At 35.4% G+C, this 25,541-nt stretch overlaps 1 protein-coding gene across 3 annotated transcripts in view; it reads right to left on the bottom strand.

Moving 5' to 3' along the window:
• PTPRD (protein tyrosine phosphatase receptor type D) overlaps positions 1 to 25,541 on the bottom strand; it is a 373,393-nt gene that overhangs the window by 197,057 nt on the left and 150,795 nt on the right. For all 3 annotated transcript variants that reach the window (XM_054186468.1, XM_054186469.1, XM_054186470.1), the window contains 2 exons: positions 20,712 to 20,857; positions 16,305 to 16,446 (listed from right to left, as the gene is read on the bottom strand). In XM_054186468.1, the coding sequence (XP_054042443.1) occupies positions 16,305 to 16,446; positions 20,712 to 20,857 (288 nt within the window). The remainder of the gene's footprint in view (positions 1 to 16,304; positions 16,447 to 20,711; positions 20,858 to 25,541) is intronic.

The following is a 25,541-nucleotide window of genomic DNA, read 5'->3' as shown; positions in this document are numbered from 1 at the left end:
ATTCATTAAAAATCACAAAAAAAGATAAAATTATGTACAATAGCAAAAAGTCTCATGCACTAGTCATTGTGATCATTCTGTCAAAGTCAATAAAATATTCCTGAAATTTAAAATGAAGCAATATGCTGTTCACATTACTTACTGGCTTGGAGTTAGCAGAGACTAAGTTGCCAGGGTGAAATACGGACCTTAAGATATCACCACTGATTTTGCAGGATAACAAAATCCCTACTGATCTGGTATGCAGCAATGAAACATTGGAGTTTTCTGTTACTCAGAGTTTTACCTAAATGTAGTATTCTAATACTTTACTCTTAAGTACAGTAGGAAATATCCTAAATTATTTAAGCCTTCCTATGGGAATTCAGGCTACATCTCAACTAAAGATAAGTGTATGATGGAACAACGGGTTTAAGCAGCTTGCCCCAATTCCTAGTACTAGTAAAAAGGAAGTCAATAATTCATATTCATTTACTAAGTACTTATTTAATAAAGTAGATTGGGGAAAGGAGAGGAAAGTGAAGAATTTATTCTTTGAAACATTTTTCACTGTTGAAGATAAAAAGCACCTGACAAAAATCAGTACTTTGTTTCTAAGAATAAAAAATTCTGTAATTTTAGATTGCACCATTTACATATTTTGGCTAACCTCCAATATATTTGCTATTACTTTTTCCTTTGCTCTTTTTGCTTACCCCTAGATTCACACTTTGTATTTACAGTGAATTCAATTTTCTTCAGCCCACTCCTTCTTTAAGATACGGTATATGCTTCAGACTTTGGCCATAATAGTTCTATTTGCCTGTGATAGTGTATCTCCAACTAATGCAAATGTGACAAGAAAAAAAAATTAAGTCTTTTATAAAGCTATTCATATTGGTAAGGCTTCCTGTGGTTGGAACAAGCAATTTCAGTGAGGTAGGGCTGGAATAAATTATGCCCTCAAAGACTTTTAGGTATAGATACAGCAGCAAATCATTCCTCAACTTATTCCTTTTGTCAGAACTCATTTTTTCAAGAAGCAATAAACCTCATAATCTCCAAATCACATCCATTAGCATCCCAGTTGATGGTAGAATTGCTCGTTCCCTCATCCCTTCTGTAACTCATAGTCAGTTTGTTACCTTTAGCTTACCAAAACTTTGGCATTTGAGAGACTTTTTATTTTTCTCAATCTTACTGCACTGCTTTGATATAGTATTGTATTATATTATACTGTGCTATATAAGTTAGACACAATAATAGTCTTCATCTTTTTGTATATTGTACTATTACTCTTATCTAATTTTAAACATAAATAGAAATTAAAAAAACCCCGACCTTGAAACACATACAAGAGATCTGACATTTTTCCATAGAAAACAAAAAGCCTTTTAAAAATACAGAACCCACTTTCTTCCCTTCATTTTCGCTACTTTATTCTCCCTTCATCAGTAACCTCTGCTGAAAAACAGCTCCTTTAATTTTGTCCTTTATTCAGAAGGTTAATTTCACAGGGCACAAGAAATACCAAAGCCACCCACCTTAAGATACACAAAACCGGTATATGTAAAATTTGGTGATCTCTGTCCAAATGGGACTACCTACCTACTTAGCCACTTAATTATCTTAGCCACTTATTTTAAAACTTAAAATTTTAGAACATACAGACATGAAGTCCCTCTCAAATGATGGTATAAATGTGCCTCAGAATAACCACTATTATATGAGAGGATTGCAAAAATCCAGAAGGTTCTTTTGCAATATGCAAAGAAAAGGAGAAGGTCACTTGGGAACCAAAGTGTTGGTAAGTCTAGGGTTAAAAAAATTAGATGTCACCCAATGTGGGGAATGTTGCTGTTCTGTTGGGAATTGTGCCTTCACATGTGGTTAGGATCTATACAAGCAACACCAGAATCCCAGTTCTTCCTGTTCTCTTGAGAACCAATAAGATATTCACCACTGACCTAACTACTTGTCTCCAGGATAAAAGATAAATTGCAATCTTTCCAACATTCAATTTTAAGAACAAACCACAAATGGCTTGTCTGGAGATGCCTTGTGAAATCTAGGGGAGGTAACTGAAGAAATGCATTGCAGGGACAACTTTCTCTTGTTAAGTTCTTGCCTAGTAAAAGGCATGTGAATCATCTTGTTAGCAATCCTGTCAATAGAAAGGATTCTCAACCAGGTGGTGAAGATGAAAATAAAGATCCCTGGTTTAAAAGAGAGTAAGTTGGCCTGTTACCATCAATGGTCTTTGCAGGCATGATGAATTGAGGAAGAAGTAACAGCATCCCTTAGTAAGATTAATCTTATTTTTCTTGCCAGTTCGTCAGAAATAAACACAAGCAAAAAAAAAGTGTCCTTTTCCCCTTGCTTTAATAAACATTGGCTTTGGAGACGAATGAGAGTAACTTCTCACAGCTGGACACATGGATGAAAGAGTGGACAGAAGATCTGGGACTAAGTGACTCTCTCATAGGAGGAAGATGGTGCTTGCTGCACCATTTTAATAGTCTGCCCACAAAGAGTGCTTACATGATCTAAGACAAGAGAACAAGTCCATTCTAAAGCAAAAATAAAGTACTGTCTGGGAGAAAGAAAGCAAAGCATATAGAGGTAAGAACAGTTGGAAAGAACTACCTGCCTGTGAAATGATAACTATGTACCTTACCTTTTTCAGTAATCTCATCTTTTCCTCTATATTTTAAATGTTTAAATTGCTGTTTTTCACCAAAAATGTCATTACAGTATGAATTGCCTCATGGTGAAGAGCCTTGAACTACTACTGTAATTGCCATAGTGTAATTGGCTGATACATTTGAATAAATACGGTATCAAAAGCCATAAAGCCAAAACTGAGACCAGCTAAATTTCTACCAATTTTTGGTAAGAGCAAACAATAAAATTAACTGTCCCTTTAGCATAGAACCCTCAGCTCCTTGTTCCATATATCAGTTTTTTCCTAGCAAAAACTTCGGTTTAGAAAGAAAAAAAAAAATGAAATCAATTATCACCTATCTTGAACACAAAATTAAGAAATGAACACTCAAACAGTACCAAAAAACTTTGCTCCATTTTAGTTGTCTCTGAGTTTCACCACTACTGCCATCTAATGCTCAAAAGCTAGATTTAATGACTGTATCTAAAAGTTCATGATGTGTACACCAGGTTCAAAAGAGTTCCTAATAGATTCAATATTCCTCTTTCTTTAATGAAACATGATCATTTCACTGTTTATTTTAAGCAGAGATAAGTCATGAGAGTAATCAACATGATTGAGAAAATGGGAAAAAAATCCTAGTAACATTTACTGAAAAAATAAAACTAATTCTACCATAACCCAAATGACTAATCTATAACATTTAAATACTGTTCTGGGGGTATTTCAAAATACGAAAACTTCCATTTGACTATGGGAATCTGACCAGTAGTCCAGATTTGACCGTCTTTCTTTTGAAACTTTCTAATTCATGTTAATGAAGAGAAAAAAAATAAATAGGAAACTGAAGTCCTACAAGATCAAAACCCCACAAATCCCCAATTTCAATCATTAGAACAGTCCAATTATTTTTTAACTTTGCTCATGATTTCTAAGATACACAGCACCTCGAAATGACTATGCTACTAGGAGAGTGTTCCCCCACCCCCTACTCCCCCTTATAAGCAGAAGTAAATTAAACTTAGTTATTCTAGATCTACTGAAAACAGAATTTATTAGTGGCCTCTTGTCCCTGGCCCCAGTTCAACTAAAAAGAAAAAGACAAAAATAGACCAAACATCATGACTTATCTGCAAAGCAGAATTAGACATATGTTTCAGGCATCAGAGCCTGAAACAATCTATAGTAACAGTTGAAGATGAAAGATAAACTGTCCTCAGTTATATTCATCCTCTACCTTTTCTTCTGTTCTTCCCTGTAATACGAAAACTGCAATAAATCTGTCTGTGAGTTTCTCGGCTCTATCTTCTTTGTATTTTTAATTTAAAAATCCAATCTTAAAAAGAACTTGTACCAACTGATGTCCTGTCGTATCCTTCTCAGTTTCTCATGCAATAAAATCAATTTCTGTAAAAGAAGAAATGACACTAGTAATAAATATTTGAAACATCACCTTGTTTATTTGACTCAATCATTAGAATGAAACTATGACACACACCATGTGTCCCATCTTTTAAGAATAGCAGAAGTTTAAAATATGCATAAAATTTATTTTAAATATTAATCTTTTTTATAAAATTCTCTCTCATGAGTTATCAGCCAGCATTAAGGCTAAAACCACATAGAATCTTGATTCTTGATCCTTCTTCTGGAGGAACTTGCTGCAACCGAACACTACATTAATAACACATGAAAATTTGGCCACCATTTAATAATATCTACTTACATTGTCACTTGAGTTTAGGTAAACCGTTAAAAACCACCATGACCCCCTCCCCTCCAATATATCACATTAAGACCTACCATCATCTGTTTCAGGACTTACTCAAAAAAAACCAGAATTTTGAAGTATCTAAGTATTCTTAGAAACCAAGTGCTCAGTACCTGTCAGAGGAACTACCAATAAGCCTAAATTTAGGTTTCCAGGTTTGAAAAAAGAAAATGGTACAGACTGAGACTTTTTCTACTTGTATTTTTGTGGTTTTGACATTTTGCAACTAATGACCAAACTCAAGATTTGACTGATCTGAAGCCTGGCTAAGAAGACTGTTTTCTCACTGATTTCAACATACTCTCAATTCTGTCCTCTGTCTGTTATATGAATCATGCCACAACAACAAATGATTGCTTTGGGGCTTACTAATGGCTTTTCTGCACTTGGCTTCATCTTCTTGCCATAAATCAAGTTCCAAGTGACAGTAGCTTTTTGCAAAAAAAAATCCCTGGCAACTTTTCAGCCTCTCAATTTGCTCTCCTTGAAAGTTATTTTGCTGCAGGTATAATGAAGAGGATTCCCCAGACAGTGTTCTTCGTTATCTATACAGCAAAAACCCAAATAAATCTCTGTGTGAACATTAAGATAGAAGTTGTCTATACAGATTTGTTTATCTTAGGAGCTAGGCTGATAATGCCATTTAAGACAAGATGATATATTTTATTAAAATAAATTGCAGGCCTAGTGAAAACACGGCAGTGCAACAGCTGAAACAATGGAATATGTGGGAGCTAAGACGAGCTTTTGAGCTTGGTACTAAGCTAGAAGCAATGAATTTCAAATGATTAAATATAAAATGTCCTTTGCAACTGCCACTCATAGCAGTGATCATAAAAAGTTGATTTCTTTACAAGGATATTCACCATAATGAAGAACAGTTCTTAGCCAAGTTAGATGGGATACAAAAATACAGCTGTACTGTTCCAGGACAAATTTCTTGTTGAAAGGCAGGGAATGAGAATATGAATGAGTGCAGAAAGAACAAAACTATTTCACATTCAGATAAAAATCTTACAGTGATTGAACATAAAAGGAATTGTCAAACTAACATGTTTAGCATTCTCCTTTAAGTGATCTTTTTTAATTGAAGGGAAGGGAAGGGAAAATATTTCAGTTGGAAGGGACCTACAATGATCCAACTGCCTGACCACTTCAGGGCTGAACAAAAGTTAAAGTAGGTTGTTAAGGGCATTGTCAAGATGCCTCTTAAGCACTGACAGGCTTGGGGCATTGACCACCTGTCTAGGAAGCCTGTTGCAGTGTTGGATCACCCTCTTGGTAAAAAAATGCTTCCAAATGTCCAGTTTAAGCCTCCCCTGGCACAGCTTTGAACCATTCCCACACATCCTATCACAGGATACCAAAGAGAGACGCTCAGCACCTCCTTCTCTGCTTCCCCTCCTCAGGAAGCTGTAGAGAGCAATGAAGTCACCCCTCAGCCTTCTTTTTTCCAAACTAGACAAAACCAGAGTTCTCAGACACTCCTCATAGGACATAGCTTCCAGCCCCCTCACCATCTTTGTTGCCTTCCTCTTCAAGGACCTTAACATCTGTCTTAAATTGTGAAGCCCAGAACTGCATACAGTACTCAAGGTGAGGCCATACTAATGCTGAATACAGCAGGATTATCACCTCTTTTGCCCAGCTGGTGATGCTGTGTTTGATACAGCCCAGGATGCAGTTTGCCCTCTTGGCTGCCAGGACACACTGCTGACTCCTATTGAGCCTGCTGCCAACCAGCACGCCCAGATTCCAGCCACTCCTCTCACAATTTAGACTTGTGCCTGGCATTACTCCATCCTAGGTGCGGAGTCTGGCATTTTGACTTGTTAAATTTCATGCTATTAATCATTCCCCCATGCTACAACCTTCTGCAAGGCATCTTGTCCCTCGAGAGAGTCAACAGCACCTCCCAGTTTGGTATCATCAGCAAACTTGCTAATGGTGCACTCAACTCCTGCATCCAGATTGTTGATAAAAACATTGAACAGAACTGTCCCTAAAATCGGACCCTGAGGAACAGTGCTGGTGATTGGTTGCCAGCCACAGCTAGCCCCATTACTAAAACCCTTTGAACCCTGCTGTTCAGCCAGTTCTTCACCCAGCACACTGTGAACACTCTCATCCCACAGTTGGACAACTTGTCCAGAAGGATGCCGTGAGGGACAGTAATAACCATCTTACTAAAATCCAGAAAAACTACATCCACAGCCTTCCCTTTATCCACTTGGCGGGTGACCTGATCATAGAAAGATATCAAAGTAGGTAAACAGGACCTTCCCTTTGTGAACCCATACTGACTGTGCCTGATGATTCCACCGTTCTTCAAATGCCTTTCAGTAGTACCCAGCATGATCTTCTCCATAATTTTTCCAGGAACTGAGGTTAGATTAACAGGTCTGTAGTTCTCTGGGTCTTCCCGCACACCCTTCTTGTAAATTGGAATAATATTGGCTAGCTTCCAGTCAGCGTGTACCTCCCCAGACTCCCAAGACCTTTGGTAGATGATCAGGATGGTTCCTGATGTAAAAATAATAATTCAGATAATAATAGTAATTTGGATAGCACTGTTAAGGCAATATCTCCTTAAATATGTCAATGCTATGAAAGACCACAGTGTCCTAAGCCAAGATTCAGGTGCATTGATGGTCCTAATGAAACTCCTGGCTCTAATCAATGCTTTTTGACTGTATCTGACTGAAAAGCTTCTTGAAATGCTTCCACTTGAAAAATTACTTCATTATTGTGTTATGCTGTTGTCATATTAAGCATGCACTGACACTGTACATCACAAGATGCATTCAATACAAACAAAAGTGCTAAGATGCTGCTATTACTATGTAACATTTTACATCACAGTAGATTCTTTGCAGTAGTTTTACAGTAAATCATTTTAATGGAATAATTTAAATCACGGTGCACTTAAGTCACAATTTTGCACAGAAGAAAAAGAAATTCCATTTGCTGCTGAACTAGTGAGTGGTAACTTTATTAATGCATCTTTGCTACAAAGATAAATGGAACAGTAGTAAGTCAACTGCGGAACTTCACGTTAGTTTACAGCAAGCATTGAAATACCTGAAGTGATATACATCATAACAGGATTTTATATCCTGCCTAAGCCTTAGAGTATTCATAAAAGTTTCTCCCTCCCCACAGAGCTACTTAAATCACAGTTCTTTCAACCTCCTACAACACTAATGAAATGAAAACCCCTTTGCTTTGTTGCGTCAATTAAAAGTCATTGCTTCAGAATTGTTTTATTACTAGTCCTAATAATCAAAATACTTTTGCTTTGACAAGACCCATTGAATTTCAGCTTCCTTTTAATGTTTTTATGTTTGCAAAAAATATTTTAAATACTTTTGCATATTTTCTTCTTTTTAGTTTTTGCTTTCTATGTCAAATCTTTAAAAACTTAACAATCACAGTAAATGCCATTTTATGACCTATTGCCAGGCTAAGCAAGCTGAAGTATTACATAAGCTTTCTTTGTTTTCTAAATTACTTTTTCAGATATATGTGAAAAAGCATTCTTACTAGGTTTTTTCTATGTTTGAAGATTAGCACTTACTACATTAAAATGGATTTAATTTTACTGTCACTTCAGTACACTAGTGTCAAACATGTCCCACATTTCTGCAAACATTTCTGTCATCCCAGTGGTGCATTTGATAAGACATGAGCATTCACAGAAACCATTAGCCTGGAAAGCTGAAGACAGACCTACTACATGAATGTCTTTTTCTAGTAATTGCCATGTTTTCATTATGCTATATTAGGCACCTCATATGAATATTTGCTGTGATAACAATAAAATTGAAACTATCAAGCTGCTAATACCACTGGGTTCCTTATGGATATGCTGACATTGTCAGGGGTTGAGCAACTAATCATCGTATCATCTCCTCAAATAGATAATCTCTGGAGTTACATTACTTTTTTTTAATCAATATGAAATACTGGCATGAAAAAAAATCTCTAGAATTCTGCTGTCAAATTTACTTTCATGTTGTGCAGTAATGACAATTACATTACTAATTAATATTCTAAGAGTTTGTTAAGTGAGTGGACATACAGATGGACAAATTGCATGCAAAATAGAGGCCACAGATTACAACAACAGGAAACATGGCATTTGATTAATTGCATTGGCTTTCATTAAGGCATTGGCTTCAATTGAGACAGGGGTCTTAGGCCACTTAACAACAAAAGCTTGTATAAACTTAAACCCTGATACTGAACCAATAGGACTCTACACAATGCCAAGAGCCTTAAATAAATGCATAATCCCAGGAAAAGTATTGTATTCTAAAAGTTCCTGGTGTAAGAAAAACTGTTTTATTTTTTGTATCAATTAGACAAATGGCCCACCATTTTGCAAATAGATCAAAAAATAACACAATGCAAATGTGAATGACAGTTTTATTTAAATTGAATTACCTTACATCAAGGCAGAAACTAAAAAAAGTTAGATTTATTACATATGTACATAGACACATAGTGCTGCAAAATATGAAAATCATAGCACAGAAGTAAAGAAAGACTATCAGTATTCAGAACAACTAGCAGTTTTATACATAATTAATGCTCCACCCTTTCTTGTAAAGATCATTTGTAATGCCATATCTGTGTGCTGCTTATAATCTGGGTCAGTATTTGAGGAACCAGATCAAAATGGTAACCTATTGTATATAGCAGGTCATGACTCTTCAGAGTTAGGGAATTTAATTTTAATTCTATGCTTACATCACCTGACACTGGTTCTGAAGAGGTATTCCTCTTCCCCCTACTAATCCCTTTTTCATTGTTCTCGTTGCCACTTGTTTTTGATGATTTGGGAATGACAGTCTGAGAAAAGGGACTGAATCATCATAGGTATCAATGAGTGGGAAAAAAGTATAAAGCAAACGTGTTTTAAAATCGATCTGCTCAGGATGGCTTAGTTTGCATTTTCCAATTGGCCAGCGTATAACTCACTCTTGTTATCAAAAACGCCTATAACATTATATGCAGTCATTAGATACTAGAATGGGAATACCCGAATGGGGGTCATGCTAAAATTAGTCATGGAGCTGTTGTCTGAAAGTATTTAACAGGTGTACATTCTTATCCAAAACTGTCCAGTGAAGAATTCTTTCAAGCTAAATAGAACTGCTCTGCTTTTGTCCGGTATTAATTCAATTCCTCTTCTTAGATCACAACAACTGTTGGAGATCTATCTATGAACTACCACCCACATGTTTCTTTTCTTTCATAGATATATAATAAGAACAAATACGATATAGCCTAGCCAGCTTACTGATTTCAAGCCAATGTTTGCTTTAGGATCATCCATTCTGCCCTATAAATTTCAGGCATAAATAATTTTCTACTACTGCTAATGTTTCAAAAACTAAAATTGATCCTATGCACATGTACAAATATGTGAAACAGAACTACATAATTTTATAGCATTGCATGTAAAACAGAAAGTTGGCTGGACGAAATTCAGTGACATATGAAATTCAGTAAGGAACAGAAGGAAGAAAAATAAACCTTTACAAAGACATAATGGTAGCTGGTATTACTAGTTGGCAGCAGGAAAACTTTCTCCATGTATGTTCATTGAGCAAATACAACCGAACAATCAATCATGTTAAAAGAATATGCAGGACAACAAAGAGTTGAAAGAAACTTCATCAATAAAAAAAAATGTTTGTAAGGAAAAAAGTTAGGCCAGATTTCTCAAAAAAATCTGATGACTGCGGATACCTTCTTAAGACATCTTAAAAGGTCTTGTAGGTTGAGCAGCCTACTCTTGATTTTCCAAAGTAACAAATCTCTGAAAGTCTTGACTACAGGAATTTAAATTGACAAAAATTTTGGGATTGCTGTTTCATTCATTTTTTTAAAGTGACTGCTCTACTTTTTAGAAGAAGCTTTCTAATGTGTAGCTTTAGATTTATAATGACTGTAGCAGGTCCGTTATAATAAAATAGTGTGCAAGAAGAGGAAAAATTTGTACATTGAAAGCCAAGAAAAAAAAAGTTAACCTAACCAATGTAACTGTTTGAGGAGAAAAATATATTTGATAAATTTTGCATCTAAGGACATGAGTGGGAATATAAAAAAGTATTAACTATAAAAAACATGAGATGAGACACTTGCCAGAAACGTTTTACAATACTTACAGCAGTTATTTTAAATGACTACAAACATAGCTTTTTTAAGAACTATGCAAAAGTCAACAATAGATAACTGTGAAATTAGTAAGATAAGTGAAGTTGAACTCAATACCCTGCATCATATATTTACAGTAATAGACCCTTTTATGTTTACTGATTGTTACAGAATTTATAAGGTGCAATATTTTCTAAACCATTAGCATTAGTTACTACATATATGCCTGCACTATAAAGGAACTTAAAACACACAGTAACTCCAAAGTCAGCCATGGGAAATGGACCATATATTTCACAAAATTATTCTTTTGTCTCCTGTTCTGCCTGGTGGTTAAATCCCACCACCCCACCTTTATACAGATCAATAATTCATTAAGTATTTCAAATTATACTGCATGGAAGGCAAATGTTCTATTTGCCCAACATACATTCACTTACCCAAAGAAAGTATTGCAAAATAGTTTCTAATGTTACTGCTAAATATTTCTAATGGTGTACTACTTTGTAAGCCATTTCAAGCCGTCTGCATGCCATTCTAAAATTGCCTATAAAGTGCTTTGTTTTTTTAAGCTTAAATTGTATTGGCTACCTCTCATTTTGTTTCACTATTTCACAAAATCCTTTTGTGTGACTGTCAAGCAGCTGTGTTTTGTTCCTTAATCTTCCTTGCACAGCTCCCCAGGAGAGACTTTACAACATAAATGGCAAAGTACCATTTTCACAGCAGGAACAACAGTGTTCCTCTTCAAAAAGAGGCATAATAAAAATAGGACTGTAATGAACATGCTAATTCTGGTCACAAGGTGCTACCTACATATAGCATGATCACTGGCAGTTCAGGAAGTTTTGGGGCAAGATACTCCTTTGCCTTTTTAAAAGTCCTCTTATGCAATGTAAGTTTGAGATAAATGTCTTTGTCTTGTATGAAGTTCTCACACAGGTATTTTCTTGCTTTCCTTGTTTCTATTCATTCCACTTTCAAAAGCCTGTTCTACTAGCAGCCCCCTTGCAATAATCACTGTGACTACACAGCAAACAGTTAAGTCAGATAAACACTGGTGTGCATCGTTTATACAGCTCCAGCTGGAACACAGCAAATTTCTCCTACCGTGCAGCTAATACCCGGAATATGTACAGTCCTTCCTTCCATTCATCTAGAAATGAGAGACATCCCACAGCACATTTTCCAACATTATAGCTGTGCCACTCCATTTGTCTAATTTCCATGCCCTCAAAGATAGCTGTCCCAGATGACAGATTACTTCAAAATAGTTCCTTCTCATTTCAGTACTACTGGGTACAGTGAAAATACAGAAATGAGCATCTATTATCATTGAATCCATTACTAGCAGCAGAGACCAAAGATGTAGCACCTTGGATTCATCATCACTGTTTTTGGGGCTCTTTGTTTTGTTTTGATTTGTTTTTTTTTTAAAACAAATGGTCTACACTTCTGAGAGTCTAATAAAAATCATCTCTCTCAAATATCTCAATCTCAATCTTTGTGTGTATCAATGGACAGGGAAACACTGTGCAGTAAATATTCCACTTTTATGCAGTGACTGTTTGACAATTAAATCAATAAGATTCTAAAAGGCATAAAAAGGAACAACTGCCCTTGGCACTTCCCACAGAAATTTTGCTTTAATTCTTCCATCCTTATATAGTGCCCATGCTACAAAGATGCTATATATCAATATTTTTATAATACACAGTACGATCAACAATAATAGGGAAAATCGTGGGCTGAGAAAACAAACGGCCCTCTTCTTAAATGCCCTGTGTAGTCCCTCTTTACTTCCGAAACAGCAAAGAAAAGTAAGCAAACAGCAGTGATAGTAGAACATACTTATGTATTCTGCTCTACTGGACCTTCTCCACCCTTGCTTAAAATCTGCACTCTTCTGTGCTGCAGTTATACATTTTCTCAGGAGGTAGTTGAAGCTAAACTTTTTGAGGTCCATGTAGTCTTGGCAGAACTTTTCAAGGAATGATAATAAAAAAAAAAAAGTAAAATAAAAAGCAGGATTCCTTAAAATTAATGATATGGAATTGTTGCTGATTTCTCAACTAGAAGGAGGCACCTCACTTTCTCCTTCCTGAACAATTCATATACTTGCATATAACGCCAAAATCCTTGTCCTACAGCCATGAAAAATGTGAGTTATCCACCATTTGCAAGACTGAAAAACAGAGTTAGGTAGCTTTAACAAGAAATGAATGAACAATGAAAGAAAAGATATTCCAACTCTGAAGGCTGCATAGTATGGGAAGATTCTACTGATAATTTTTAATTAAAGAATCAAAGCACTGTTCCACTCATGGTTCTCAGCACAAATTTTCAAAACAAAGAGCTCCAAAATAAATAGCATCAGCTCTAGTTGTCTGGAAGGAGACTTCCAGACTTCTCCTTACAAGCTCTGTTTCCTTTGAAATTCAGCATTTTCATGTGGGTGAATCTATCCTAGAAAGTCTCCATCTCCTTTATATATAGCAAATCAAAAGCAGTTTCCATTTATCTCAAACATTCACTCTTGGTCCAGACTGTGACGATATTCAGCCTAGCAAGTAAAAGTTTAGCCTGGAACATTTCCCAATTTACTCTGGTAACAGAAAAAAAGACCTAATACTTTGTCTGTGCTGAGGCTTTGAAATGTTATTGTCTGTAGCTGCCTTTTCTGCTCTTTTTCCTACTCACCTTGTGAAGTTTCAACACCCAGAAAAACTTCATTTATATTCATAGCTCTTAGAGACCCAAGTACTACAGATTGGTCATAGTGTCAGAACCCAACCAAACAGGATAAAACCTGTAGTGCATAAAACTACTGTCACTCTATACTGCCACAGACAGAAAAACTGACAAGTTTGACTGTAAAAATATGGATATGATGGCAAAAATGTTGCTGTACCAATGATTTGTAGCAGTTAAACTGGATTTAGTGAAAGAAACAGAAATTAATATAGGCAGATATTTCAACTCATGGGAACACCCCGATTTCACCAGCATGCCATATTAGGGTCGCGGTTCTTGTGGGTTGAATTGTGAGTAAACTCTGACTTACTCACCAGGGTGCCCTCTTGCAAAAGGCAAAAATATCAAGTTGGCTCTGTGAAACCACCATTACGGAAAGATTTGAAAAACATATGAAAGTTATGTGTGTATCTTCTGGAATCCAGAATCACATACATGCCCCAGGGATGACTAAAGCTTAAGTAGACCACTCTGTTTTGCATTTGGTTATGTCTGTTAATTCCTGCTCATATCTATGATAGATTTTTATTCCTAGAGCAGCTATGAGAGGCACAGAGGGACTCTTTCTCGCAAAGGCATAATAAAATGGAGTGTTTTCCACAAGGCTACTATTGCAGGCTGTACAAGATGAAGATTCGTGTAAATTTGCAAAGAAATTTGTAATAGAATTACTTATCTTCCAGGCTAATGCACCCAGCACTGAATTATCGTTTGTCTTGGAAAGCAATACAGCAAGTCACTGTACTTATAGCATTTCAAAATTTTAACCCTGCCAAAATTTTCTTAAAATGCCCTGTTACTCTGTGTGGTCCTTGCTTTTTCTGATGTTACCTCTTTATCTAAATTTATAGTCCCAGTATGTACATGAGTTCTCCTATGTTTCTGTTTCAGATTAAATTCCTGGGACCAAAGTATATTGCAGCAGTTGCAAAAGCTATATGTATTATCACTGGAAACAACACACAATCTTTCATATTTCATATTTTTAATTAGATAATTTTTAACTAAAATTTAAAATTTAAATTTATTTAAGTTTTAACTTCATAACTAATAATGTACATTTTTTATTCATCAGGAATTTGAATATACATATCATTATGCATGGGTTTTAAAATAGGATCTGATGCTAGTGTTGTCTGAAGTAGCACTGAGTTATTGCAGTAAGAAATAGGTAGCAGAGCCATATATGCCTTACAAGAAATTCATTAAATAATCAATAGGACAAGCAAAGAAACAGGTTGCATTTTACAGTCAGTCAGTTTTGACATTCAGACAACTCTTTTGCCTTTTACAACTGGTATGGCCCTTGGTAGACAGATGAGGGCTGTTGCTTCTTCTCTAGAAACCCCAAAATGAGAACTTTCGTTGGTTTGGAACAGTATCTGTCGAAATACATGCGTGCACATTTCAAGACCAGAGAGTCTTGGAAATGCATTTCAAGAAACTCTAAAAACAAAGAATACTTCTTCCACCTGAGTTTTCAAGTTTTCATATTGTTTTTTGCTTTTTCTCCCCTCCCTCCCTTTTCACATCTCCCTTTTATTTACAAAACTTTTAATGCAGTATGGAAATGTCATTTTCTGTTCTTTGTCAACAAGGTGGAAGCTGTGCATAAAAAGTGCTTCTATCAGTAAATAAAGGGAAAACCTAATCATGGGGGGTTAAGAACAGATTCGTGGTGCTGTTTAAACATGAACCTAACTATCAGTCTTCCCATTTTCATTGACTAGGCTGGGAAGAATTTGTAAAAGATAACAGAAGGAACATTAAAGATAAGAATTTAATTGCTAGTTTACAACTGACTATGGTGTATGCACTACCTGTTATTATTTGTTATAGATGTATGTTCTTAGTGTTACTATTTGTTATATATGTACATAGTTTTGCTAGTTGACTCCAACTGTAATGCCAGAACTGTCCATACTGACTAAAATAGCTAATAGAAGTATAGAAATGAATGTTTTATTTTTCTTTTTTTTAAATAAAAATACAACTTCAGAGAAAAATAAACGGAAAGAAAGCTCGTCACCTTACATTTGTTGGGATAGATGGATTTTAAAAAAAAAATTTTTAAATCATAGATTTTACAAATTTTCTTCCAAATTCTGTAAAGCTGACTAATCATCTTCAATTCCTAAAAACAAGCCCCTAGCAGTTAATTCTGCAAATGAAGTTATGTATGTCATGTAATATCACAATACAAAACAGTAATCTTCAGTCATAAAAGCAACCCTGAAAACTGAAAAGTGTGATATTTTGTGAAGTGTTTCCATTCATCTCCAGGTGACAGAATGAAGCATTCAGGTCATTTGACTACTAGTATTTACTCCTCTGAGTATTATCGATACAGTAGACTTGTCAGTACATTCATATCCTCACCCCTCAAGGATAGTTGAAAAAATTGATTTTTTCCTTTACTGTCTTCAAAAACTTCTTGCTAGAGTAAGAATGGAATTCAGGTGACATATATTTGAAATGGAAGAAGACCTTCCCTTTTTAATGTGTTATATCTTGGGGGGAAAATCTTGTAGCAGTTTAACCTAATCTGAAAACCATTTATGCAGCTTTTCAAGGTCACTGTTAATTGGGCAAATTTCTGTGTAAATGCTGATCACACAAAGCTAAGCTACCCAGCACAGCACTAAAATGTAAATCAAATGCATTCAGAAAGTGTTTTTTTACCAATAATTAATATAATAACCTGTTGTGCACAGCACTCCCGTTTCACTTACTTTTTTTTCACTCTAATCTGTCATACCATGCATATTCACGTTACCATTTTGTGGTCAAAAACCAGAAACAGGACATTCAAGTATTATGTGAAAAAGTTTGTACTGACAGCATCAGTACTATACTAATGCCCATTTGAAAAGAACTATACTTAACTTTCCCAGAGAGAAACCTCTCTTTTACAACAACATGCACTTTTAAGTTCTATAAAGTAAATTAGATATGTTTAGAAAAACTTACCACGTAGAACAGTGAGTCTTGTGGACACACTTATTTCGCCAACACTGTTGGAAGCCACACATTCATAAATAGCTTCATCTCGTGGCGTGCGCAGTGGTTGTATTCTGAGAACTGATCCAGATCCATCATCAAACTCTATTACCTGTAGAAGGAAACAAAAGCTGTCACAGATGTTGTTACAAATGTCTGTCCTTCAGTTAATCTGTTCATGAACAGTGACCTGTTGATATCCGTGTTAACAAAGCCAGGTTCGTTTTTCAAATACATGTATCAGGACAAATTCAACACAGATGGGAAATTAAGTGCCTTGTAACATGCATTGCTGTTCAGTGAGTATTTGATGGCTGCTCTAAGATAGTTTCAAGAAAAGATAGGATCAAAAACAAGCAACCAAAAAAAACCCCAGCTAACGAGGGCTGTAAGAAAGGGTTCTGTAACTTAATGCTCTGTTATCCTGAAGTTAACCACCAATCTCTCTTCATTCTCTTAGCTTAAGTACTCTACCTTCAAATGCCAGTTACATTCATTTTAATTGCTGCAGACTACATACCCACTCTGCTCAGAGTGCAGTTCACTCATCCATTTATCTCCAAAGTGAAAAAGGGTCAGCGATTTCTGAACAAGATAGGACTACTCAATTTAGCTATGCATTTATCCCACAGAACGTAAGTAAATTTATCCAACAATGTATTAGAAAACATGCGACCAGTTAAGAGACTAAATAATAAGGCTAAGCTTTGTTTAGTTTTTAAATTGCAGTATGTACACAAGAAATACTAATTTTCATACAAGAAAGAATTAATTGAATAGCTCTTATTTCCTTCTTGTTCTGCTGTCAGAATCACATCAGATATTGGTGAGTACTGCAGTACTCCAGGCATTGATAAGCCTTCTTAATAATTAAGTTACAATATTAATCTATATAATCTACATTAAAAAAAATTATTTGTCAATAATATATGTTTGTACTACCACTAGGTAAATGGTACTTATCAAGAAAGGAGAGCCACAATTATTTTTTTTTTACAAAATAATTAATGTTTGGCCCTAATCTATATACATATGCACAAAACAGTTTACATATATGCCTATTTGCACATATGTTTGTGTCTGTATGTCCAAATTACACACAAGTGATCTACTAGATCTCTATTCTTGTTGAGAGTAAGGCAGAAATAAAGTACAGAGTTGGGAACTATGGTTATATGCCCATTATCTTTATATTTTCACTGTAGGAATTGCTTGGTTTCTTAGTTTCCTTTCCAGGGACAGGGGATCTCTGAGTGGAAATCAGATAAAAACCTGGATTTTTTTCTGAGAAGAAATTGGTTTGATAGCCCACAGGCTGCATCACTTTTCCCTATTCTTTAAGTAAAGCTGTTGTCCTAAACAAACCTAGAAAACACATAAGCTCCATCTGATCTTAGCACAAACAAAAGAATGACTAGAGTTCTTGAAAAATTGACATTTATGAGGGGAAGGAATATTTCATAATCTTAAAGAAGACAGTAATGATTTGTAGATAAAAAATGAAAACACAGGATCTAAATAATCACAATCATTACACTTTAAAAGAATAATTGTTATTATTTGAATCTGAATGCTGAATAATCCTTGCTGGATGACCAATAAAAACAATTGCAGCAGACTGGGTTAGGCAAACACTGCAGAGATTAAGCTTCAAGTCTGGTATCTCCAAAATATGTATCATAAATGGATTTGCTTTTCCTGTTATGAGTTCTCCCCTTTCATGCACATCACAGATAGTTAGTTCCTCCCAATTCCCAATCTAACTTATGAGATTTAAAAAGAAAAATCATGGATTTTTTAATAAAATTAGCCTCATGCCACAGGGTAGAATGGTACAATTTTTTAAACTTGTCTTTTTCCTCTTCTCTGTTTCTTTTTAAGTTCCTCTGCGAAAGACTTCTTAACAATGTAAAGTAGATTTTTCTAATTCATATTATTTGAAAAGTAGATTTTTCTAATTCATATTATTTGAATTGATTTGAAGCAAGAGGAGAAAAAAAGCATCCTCCTGTATCATGTTCATTCATAGTACATACTTGCAATATAAATAAAGGATGAAAGATGAATAGCAAAGTCCCACAAGGTCTTATTGTACTCTTTAATTTCAGAAACAACTTATAGCGCTCACTCCTGTTCTCACTCAGTTGTGATAATTAGCCTGTGAGCAAGAAGATTCCACATTCAATGATAATAATCTTGAAATATATAAACAGGCCGCTGTCAAGAGAGAGGAAATAAACTATTTGTTCCCTCTTGACAGATAAGACAACTGCTATTTACATCAAGTTCTATCAAAAAAGTTCCAGTTCCACAAAAGAAATAAAAAAATAATAGCAAGGCTCATGAAACACTATAGAAGGCTGTCCAAGTTTATTGGAGGGAAAAAAACAAAATAACCCCCATCATCCCTGGGAAAGCATGTGAATTAAATTAGATGGCCCACTGAAGTTCTTTTCAGCTGCCTTTACAAGGCTTCTATGAAGACAGGTGCCCAGGTAAAACATTTTCATGTCTTTTATTGCTAACTAATCAAACTCAGAGAAATATAGAAAATATTAATGTGAAAGAAGAGGAAAAGAATCCCAACTAATTATTGTCTTATTGGTGCAGTTGACAATCTCAGACGTTTCTTGTTTCCCAAATGTTCCATGTGTCTTTTCTGAATCTCATTTCTACTGTTGTTCTGTTCTTATTTAAAGATACTATGGTATGAATTAATGGCCTTAATTAATTTCCTTCCTGCCCTTTGGACAGGAAGGAAAGCTGCTAAAAATATTGATGAGCTCTGCACACTTTATAACTACTCTGTTCATGGTTATAAAAAAATTATAAAATACTTGATAAGTGTTTTCTATTTCTTTGAAATACACTCCATCTCAGTTGGCTATACAGATTGTTCAAGTGTCCACTAAAGGCATTTTTAAAAAATTTTAAATTAATTTTTTTATAGTTCCATTCAAGTATTTTTTATGGAAATAAAACTGTTTTATTTTTGCTTATTCTCCCTGAAAACAGGTACATAGGTACATAGAAAGCAATATATGAAGCAAATAAACCACAATATATTGCAAAATAAAAATGAATCAACACAGTAAACATGTCTATGCCCAATCTTTCACTGTTTAGAACTCACCTCAACTGAATATTCTGTGACCAGAAGGGAATAAATTGTGTAGAGTTAAAGTTTCTATGTTAATTCCACTAACCAGTAACAGCTCTGCATATGCTCTCGTGAAGTGCAAACAGTTCTTGGCACTAGGATGTCACATTTAAATTCAAGCTTCTATTTCTCAGATTGCAGTAAATATACGAGCAACCAATTATATTGGTTAATGAAGAAGTTCCAATGCCTTTAAGTATTTTTTGAACAAAAAAGGAATAAAAAAAAGTGGTTTATACAAGAAATGCAATTCTTTTCTGCTGACGTAGATCTAACCTGAAAGCAAGGGCAAGCAATCTTCCCAAATACTACTAAAAATTAACTCAGATGACTTCAATATTCAGCCAACTTTTAACAGGTATATCTTAGATCATTCACTCATAAAATGCATGTCACAACTGTTTTATCTACAAATTAGTCACCTTACAAACAGCTGATTTCTTAATGGAGAAGTCTCTTCTTCACCACTGAAAACAGTGAAGAGACTCAGTGAAAATTATACATTCTTACTGCCAGTTTTGGTATCCATTCTACAAGCCTTCCCCCATTTTCTGAGTTTTTTCTTCATGTTAAAGGTCAATCCATATTTGATATTAATTGTTCCTGGCACTAAAAGAGGGAGCAATATTTTTTGCCTTATTTCCCCCCAATAACCAGTATCCTTTGAACAGATTATCTTTACTGTTTCCTTTAATTGAAGGCTAAGGAAAGAGAGGAAACAGCTCTTTCTAAAGCCTTTTCCTAGGTTACTGTTAAGAAAAGAATCAAAAGCAAACAAGTTTTACATTTCCTCTTCAGCAGCAGGAACTACAATGTCCCTTTCATCTCTCCCTGCAACACTGGTAAGCAATTGTGGCAGCAGCAGTTGTGGCAGCCTAGGTCTGTTTGATGCAACCTGTCACAAAAGGAGGTGGCTTGCTCTCTGGAGGCAGCAATCACTGCTCAAGTAATTTTCTCCCATCTTTCATGGAAAAGATAGCAGTCTGAACAGAAGCATGTCAAGGGTCCCCAGATAGATCATGATAGTTTAGAAAGCAGTTCTCTCTTTAACAGTGCTATGCATAACCAGTTTGCAAAATAAAAACTTCAAGAGACTGCTCCCACTAAACTATCCCCAATAGTTTTGCCTAATCACTGATAATAAAGCACACATGTTGGGTTTGGAAGTGAAGTTGGAATTAATGTTTTTCAGAGGAACAGAACAATGGACCTAATACCTCAAATCTCTGATTGCTGACTTTCTTTCCCTTTTTGTTCCAGACAATTTTAGGTCTTGGATCTCCTGTGGCTTGACAGATGAATGAGGCGACTCCTCCAGAAACCCCTGTCTGGTCAACGGGAGTTCTTGTAAACTTTGGTGGTGCTGAAACAAACAAAAAAAAACCCAGAATTAGTCTAAGTAGTAAACACAAACAAATAAGCCATGTCAAGATTTCAAAATGAAAAAAGAAGGAAATGTTTTGTTTCTTGAGTGACAGTATTCACCTGCGAGAGAAAAGCATTAAAAAAAATAACTAAAAGGTCAGGAAAGTACTTAGAGATTTTACTAGTGAAATTGATATTAAAACAGAAATGTGATAGCATCAGAATAGCAAGATCACACATTATTTTTTATCACCATTATAAATAAAAAATCCAATTTGTCTTCTGTTGCAAAATGAGCTCATCAATCAGCTGTAATAAGATCATGATTCACGACTTGACGTTATGATCACAGGATGTCATGAAAACAGGATTCCCACCTTTGAGCCATTAAAATCAGTGACATTTAGAAGAAAGCATTTGTAAGCTTGCAGTGGTGGAGGTAAATGACTATGTATTAAGAGTTCATGCAGAAAGGACTGTAACAGAAGAGAGATTTATGCTTGGGCACAGTTTCACGAATAGCTCCTGGTCACTCCCAAATTATCCTACTCTGTCAGAAAGAAGAAGTGAAAAAAGATCTAACTATTGCAACAGAAGAAGAGAGAAAATGGAGAAATTTTTAAAAGTAGGAAAAGGCATTTCAATTGATTATTCTCTTTCCTTCTATTTCTGTTAAAACAGAACGAAACTTAATCTATCAGCCTCGTGGTAAACAAAACTTTTGAACTTATACCAACACAAGACATTACTTCTAAAGACTTAATAGAAAAATCTGTGAAATTATGTCTATCGCCAGTACAGAAATGTTGAAGAATTCCTGTAAATATTCACATTTTTCTCTTTCTCAGCTGAAAAATTTTTACAGATCAAATACACTTTAAGATGCTGCTTTGAATGATATGAAGTGAATACTTAGGGCCAATAAATGATAAAAAATCCAGGTGTTTGATATACCATCTTTCTCAGTTTTAATTGTTATATGTAGGTTCCTTATAGCAGCTGCTGCAATTAATTTTTGCTCTCATCTTCAACTTTCAGCAGTCAGCTCCTTTCTGCTCTTAACCTCTTCACTCTTCTTCACCTTCCTCTCTTAGTTCTGACAGTTATGTACCTGTACTATACTAGTTTTTATTTCTAAGTAGCTGTTCTACACTTCTATTGTCTAACCCCTTATTCTGCTGAACTGGTATTTCCACAGGCAATACTTCTTGTCAGCTTGTTTATTTAAATGCCAGAAATCCAGCAGATTACAAGTATGCATGTATGCAACACTGGAAGAAATCCTGAAATAACTTAAAATGCCAAGAAAATATGATGTGGCCATTATTATAAAAGAAACTCAATATGTTGTTGTTATGTTGCCACATTAAATATGAGAGTATGCAGATTGTCCTCAGTTTATGAAATGAAGAGTATTTTTACCCTACTCCTAACGTGCAACATACCAGTAACAAAGATAATTTTCAAAAAATGCAGTAAAAATATAATGTTCCTGAAAATTGGCATGTTTTTTTCTTTAATAGAGATGTCAGGCAAAATTGTTATTGCTCAACTTCTCAGAGTACTCAAGGATCCTCGAACACCTCTGTGCTAGTTTTGTCTGTTGAACATGTACCTGAAACCTGCTGTCATGGGGAACTTCTGAAAGAACTTCTCTGATGCCAAAAAATTGCCAAAGCATGGCAAATAAAACACAGAGTAAAGAAACTAAAAATCCTTTCCCAAGTTACAGGCTTTATACTTGGACCACAGAAAAGACAGAAATGTATTCTGATGAAGAGCATCTGGGTTTCACCACAACTGGTAGCTTTGAATCCTTCTCTATGCCTGTATTAACTCAGCACTCTAACATGACTGAATGTGATACGCTGATACTCTGTGGCACAAGTTGCGATTGTGTGCCATCAAGTGAAAAATGATGCACTGCCATTCTCTTTTTATTCTTTTTGACATTTTGTGAATTCAGTGTTGAACTGCAAACAAACAAAAGAAAAACACTGCGTGGGCAAGTCCACCAGCACAGAGTAACTATGTATAGTTGCTCACAGGCAGCTTTTAAATTCTAAATTTATGCCTCATTCATACATTCATTGACTGCCCAAGTGATAATTTCAAGATCAATAAAGTAACTCACTTCCTTAGAGGCAAGGTATGTTTTGGAAAATTTGCCAATTTTGCCATGCATTACAAGGGTCAAGGAGGTAAAGCAACTCAATTTAAGAGCCATGCTGTGCCTTCATTCCCGCAACACTTCACTTAAGTGTCTTGGGACCAGGAGAAGTGCAGATTTTAAAACAAAAACAAAAAAGCAACGAAAAATCATAAGCAAAACCAGTGTTGAATTATGTTAATTAGCTCTGAACCCCCCCCAAAAAACAACTAACCAACCAACCAAAAAAACCCGCCCACCATATTCTATTATTAGGTTTTATGTCACTGCCGGTCACCATGATATCTATGGTTGGCATGTTTTTACTAATATGCAATATACTCATAGAATCATAGAATTGCCTAGGTTGGAAGGGACCAACTAGATCGTCTAGTCCAACCATCAACCCAACTCTGACAAAAACCATCACTAAACCGTATCTCCAAGCACTGTGTCTACCCATCTTTTAAATACCTCCCGGGATGGCGCCTCAACCACTTCCCTGGGCAGCCTGTTCCAGTGATTAATAACCCTTTCAGTGTAAAAAATTTTCCTAATATCCAGTCTAAAGCTCCCCTGGTGCAACTTGAGGCCATTTCTTCTTGTCCTTTTTAATGATAACAATAACTAAAAAAAGATAAATAAAGAAGAATGCCTTCCCTTTGTTTCAGACACTCAAGGATAAATTCTCCATTACTGCAGTTCAGGTAAATGCAAGAGAGCTTGCACTAATTTACACCATAGGAAGAAATAAAAAAGAGCCCCTTCATCTCCAACACTGTGCAAATTGCAAAGCTGTTTATCAAACAGTGCTCATAGCTATAGATATGAAACTTAACTGCTGTTAGAGGTAAAACAAGTTTTCTGACAATTTCTTCATCTAGGATTGGGCCAAACCTGGTAAAGTACTATAACTGCTATGACTCCTTCTGAAAATTGCTTACTAGCTTCTGCAGAGCTGTATCTACACAGTTGAGTTGCAGAAATAGGGCTGAACACTTAACATGGCTATCGTAGCTCCATGAAGAACAGTATTTTTCTAGTCCTATGTGAATTTTTGCTGGGCCGACAATTAGTAAAGCTGTTGCTTGTTAACTAACAACACTTGCTACGAAGCATTAGCGGTGAAAGACTTGCATAGTTGTTGCATAATTTGTAGACATTTTTCAAGAAAAGCATAGTTTTAAGGTTGTATGTAAAGACTACATTCTTATACGTAAGGACTGATATTATCTACATCAATTAAAAAGCTTCACATGCCAGCATAGAAAGGAACCATGGTTATGTTTGTGTTTCACTTAGACCATAATCTAGCTGAAAAAATAAGGTATGTGGCTGGTCAAAGTCTGCTTTTGCCTAAGTGGGTAGTTCCTGTAAACAAACATTACCACAACTCTTCTCCAGTGCCTAATCTTGAAAGTAAGGCAGTTATCTTTGAGGTATCATATGACATCAGAGCAGGTAAATTATTATTAGAACACAGATAATTTTATCTGAAACAGTAAACTCGTAGTAGTCTTCTACACTTCAGACATTTTACCATGCATACAATGCCCCTTTTCAGCAGTTCATCTTTAAACCCACAAAATTGAATTTAATTTCTCAAACCAGTTAAATTCTCTGCTTCAGGCTCAATAGCTGCACCAGAAGGATAATAATGTCGCATGTTTAATAGGTGTTGTGAGGATAAACACAGTTATGGTCAAGAGACGCTCAGACTGTGGTGATAGTAGCCAGCCAGCCATGGAGAAGATAAGTATTATGCAATCCATCTTTTCATTATTCAATAAACATGTTCACCTTGTCACATATAAAGAGACCATCATCAGTGTAAGGGTATGTGAAATCATAACCCAACAGAACCAAAAATGAAAAGTAGTATTTGTTGCCTTTATCTTTATAAAGGTTGTTAATTAAGGTTTGACACAAATTATCTCCACAATTAATGTTGTCAGTTTCTTGACATTGATTCTGACCTAAGCCGCTAGGCACTCTGGTAGCAAACACAACTACACTGCACACACAGTTGTGCCTATTAACATGAAGGCAATTTTGATTGAGAACTGACAACTATTTTCAATCTCCCTTAACAACAGCAGTGCAGAATCCAACAAAAACTCTCTGCACCACACTTCATTAAGCACAGCAATAATCTATATGGGAAGCTTCCAGAGCAATTAAATCTGCCAAAAAAATCTGATGTAATAGGTTATCAACTATGATATCACAGTCTTTCAGCACTTTTTTGGTCACATTTCAATAAAGATGCAATTAAAATAACAAAAGCGTAATTAAAATAACTTCATATTTCTGGACTTGAACTCTCTTGGGGACATCATCAAAATTGCAGCATTATTGGCTATTAAATGCAAACAACACAAGATTTGTTTGTTTCAGCTTGCTTATCTACCAGTGCTTACTCAGATATTTGTGCTGATACAGAATTTTGACACCTTGTCAAGGAAAAAAAAATTATAGCAGAAGGTTTCCCTAATTTGGACTTATAGAGAGTACCACAAGCTTTGTCATCCAA

The sequence above is a fragment of the Rissa tridactyla genome, chromosome Z (assembly GCF_028500815.1).
Source record: "Rissa tridactyla isolate bRisTri1 chromosome Z, bRisTri1.patW.cur.20221130, whole genome shotgun sequence".
In the NCBI taxonomy this organism is placed as follows: Eukaryota; Metazoa; Chordata; class Aves; order Charadriiformes; family Laridae; genus Rissa; species Rissa tridactyla.
The sequence above is the reverse complement of the archived record's forward strand: the minus strand, read 5'-3'. Positions and strand labels throughout refer to the sequence as shown.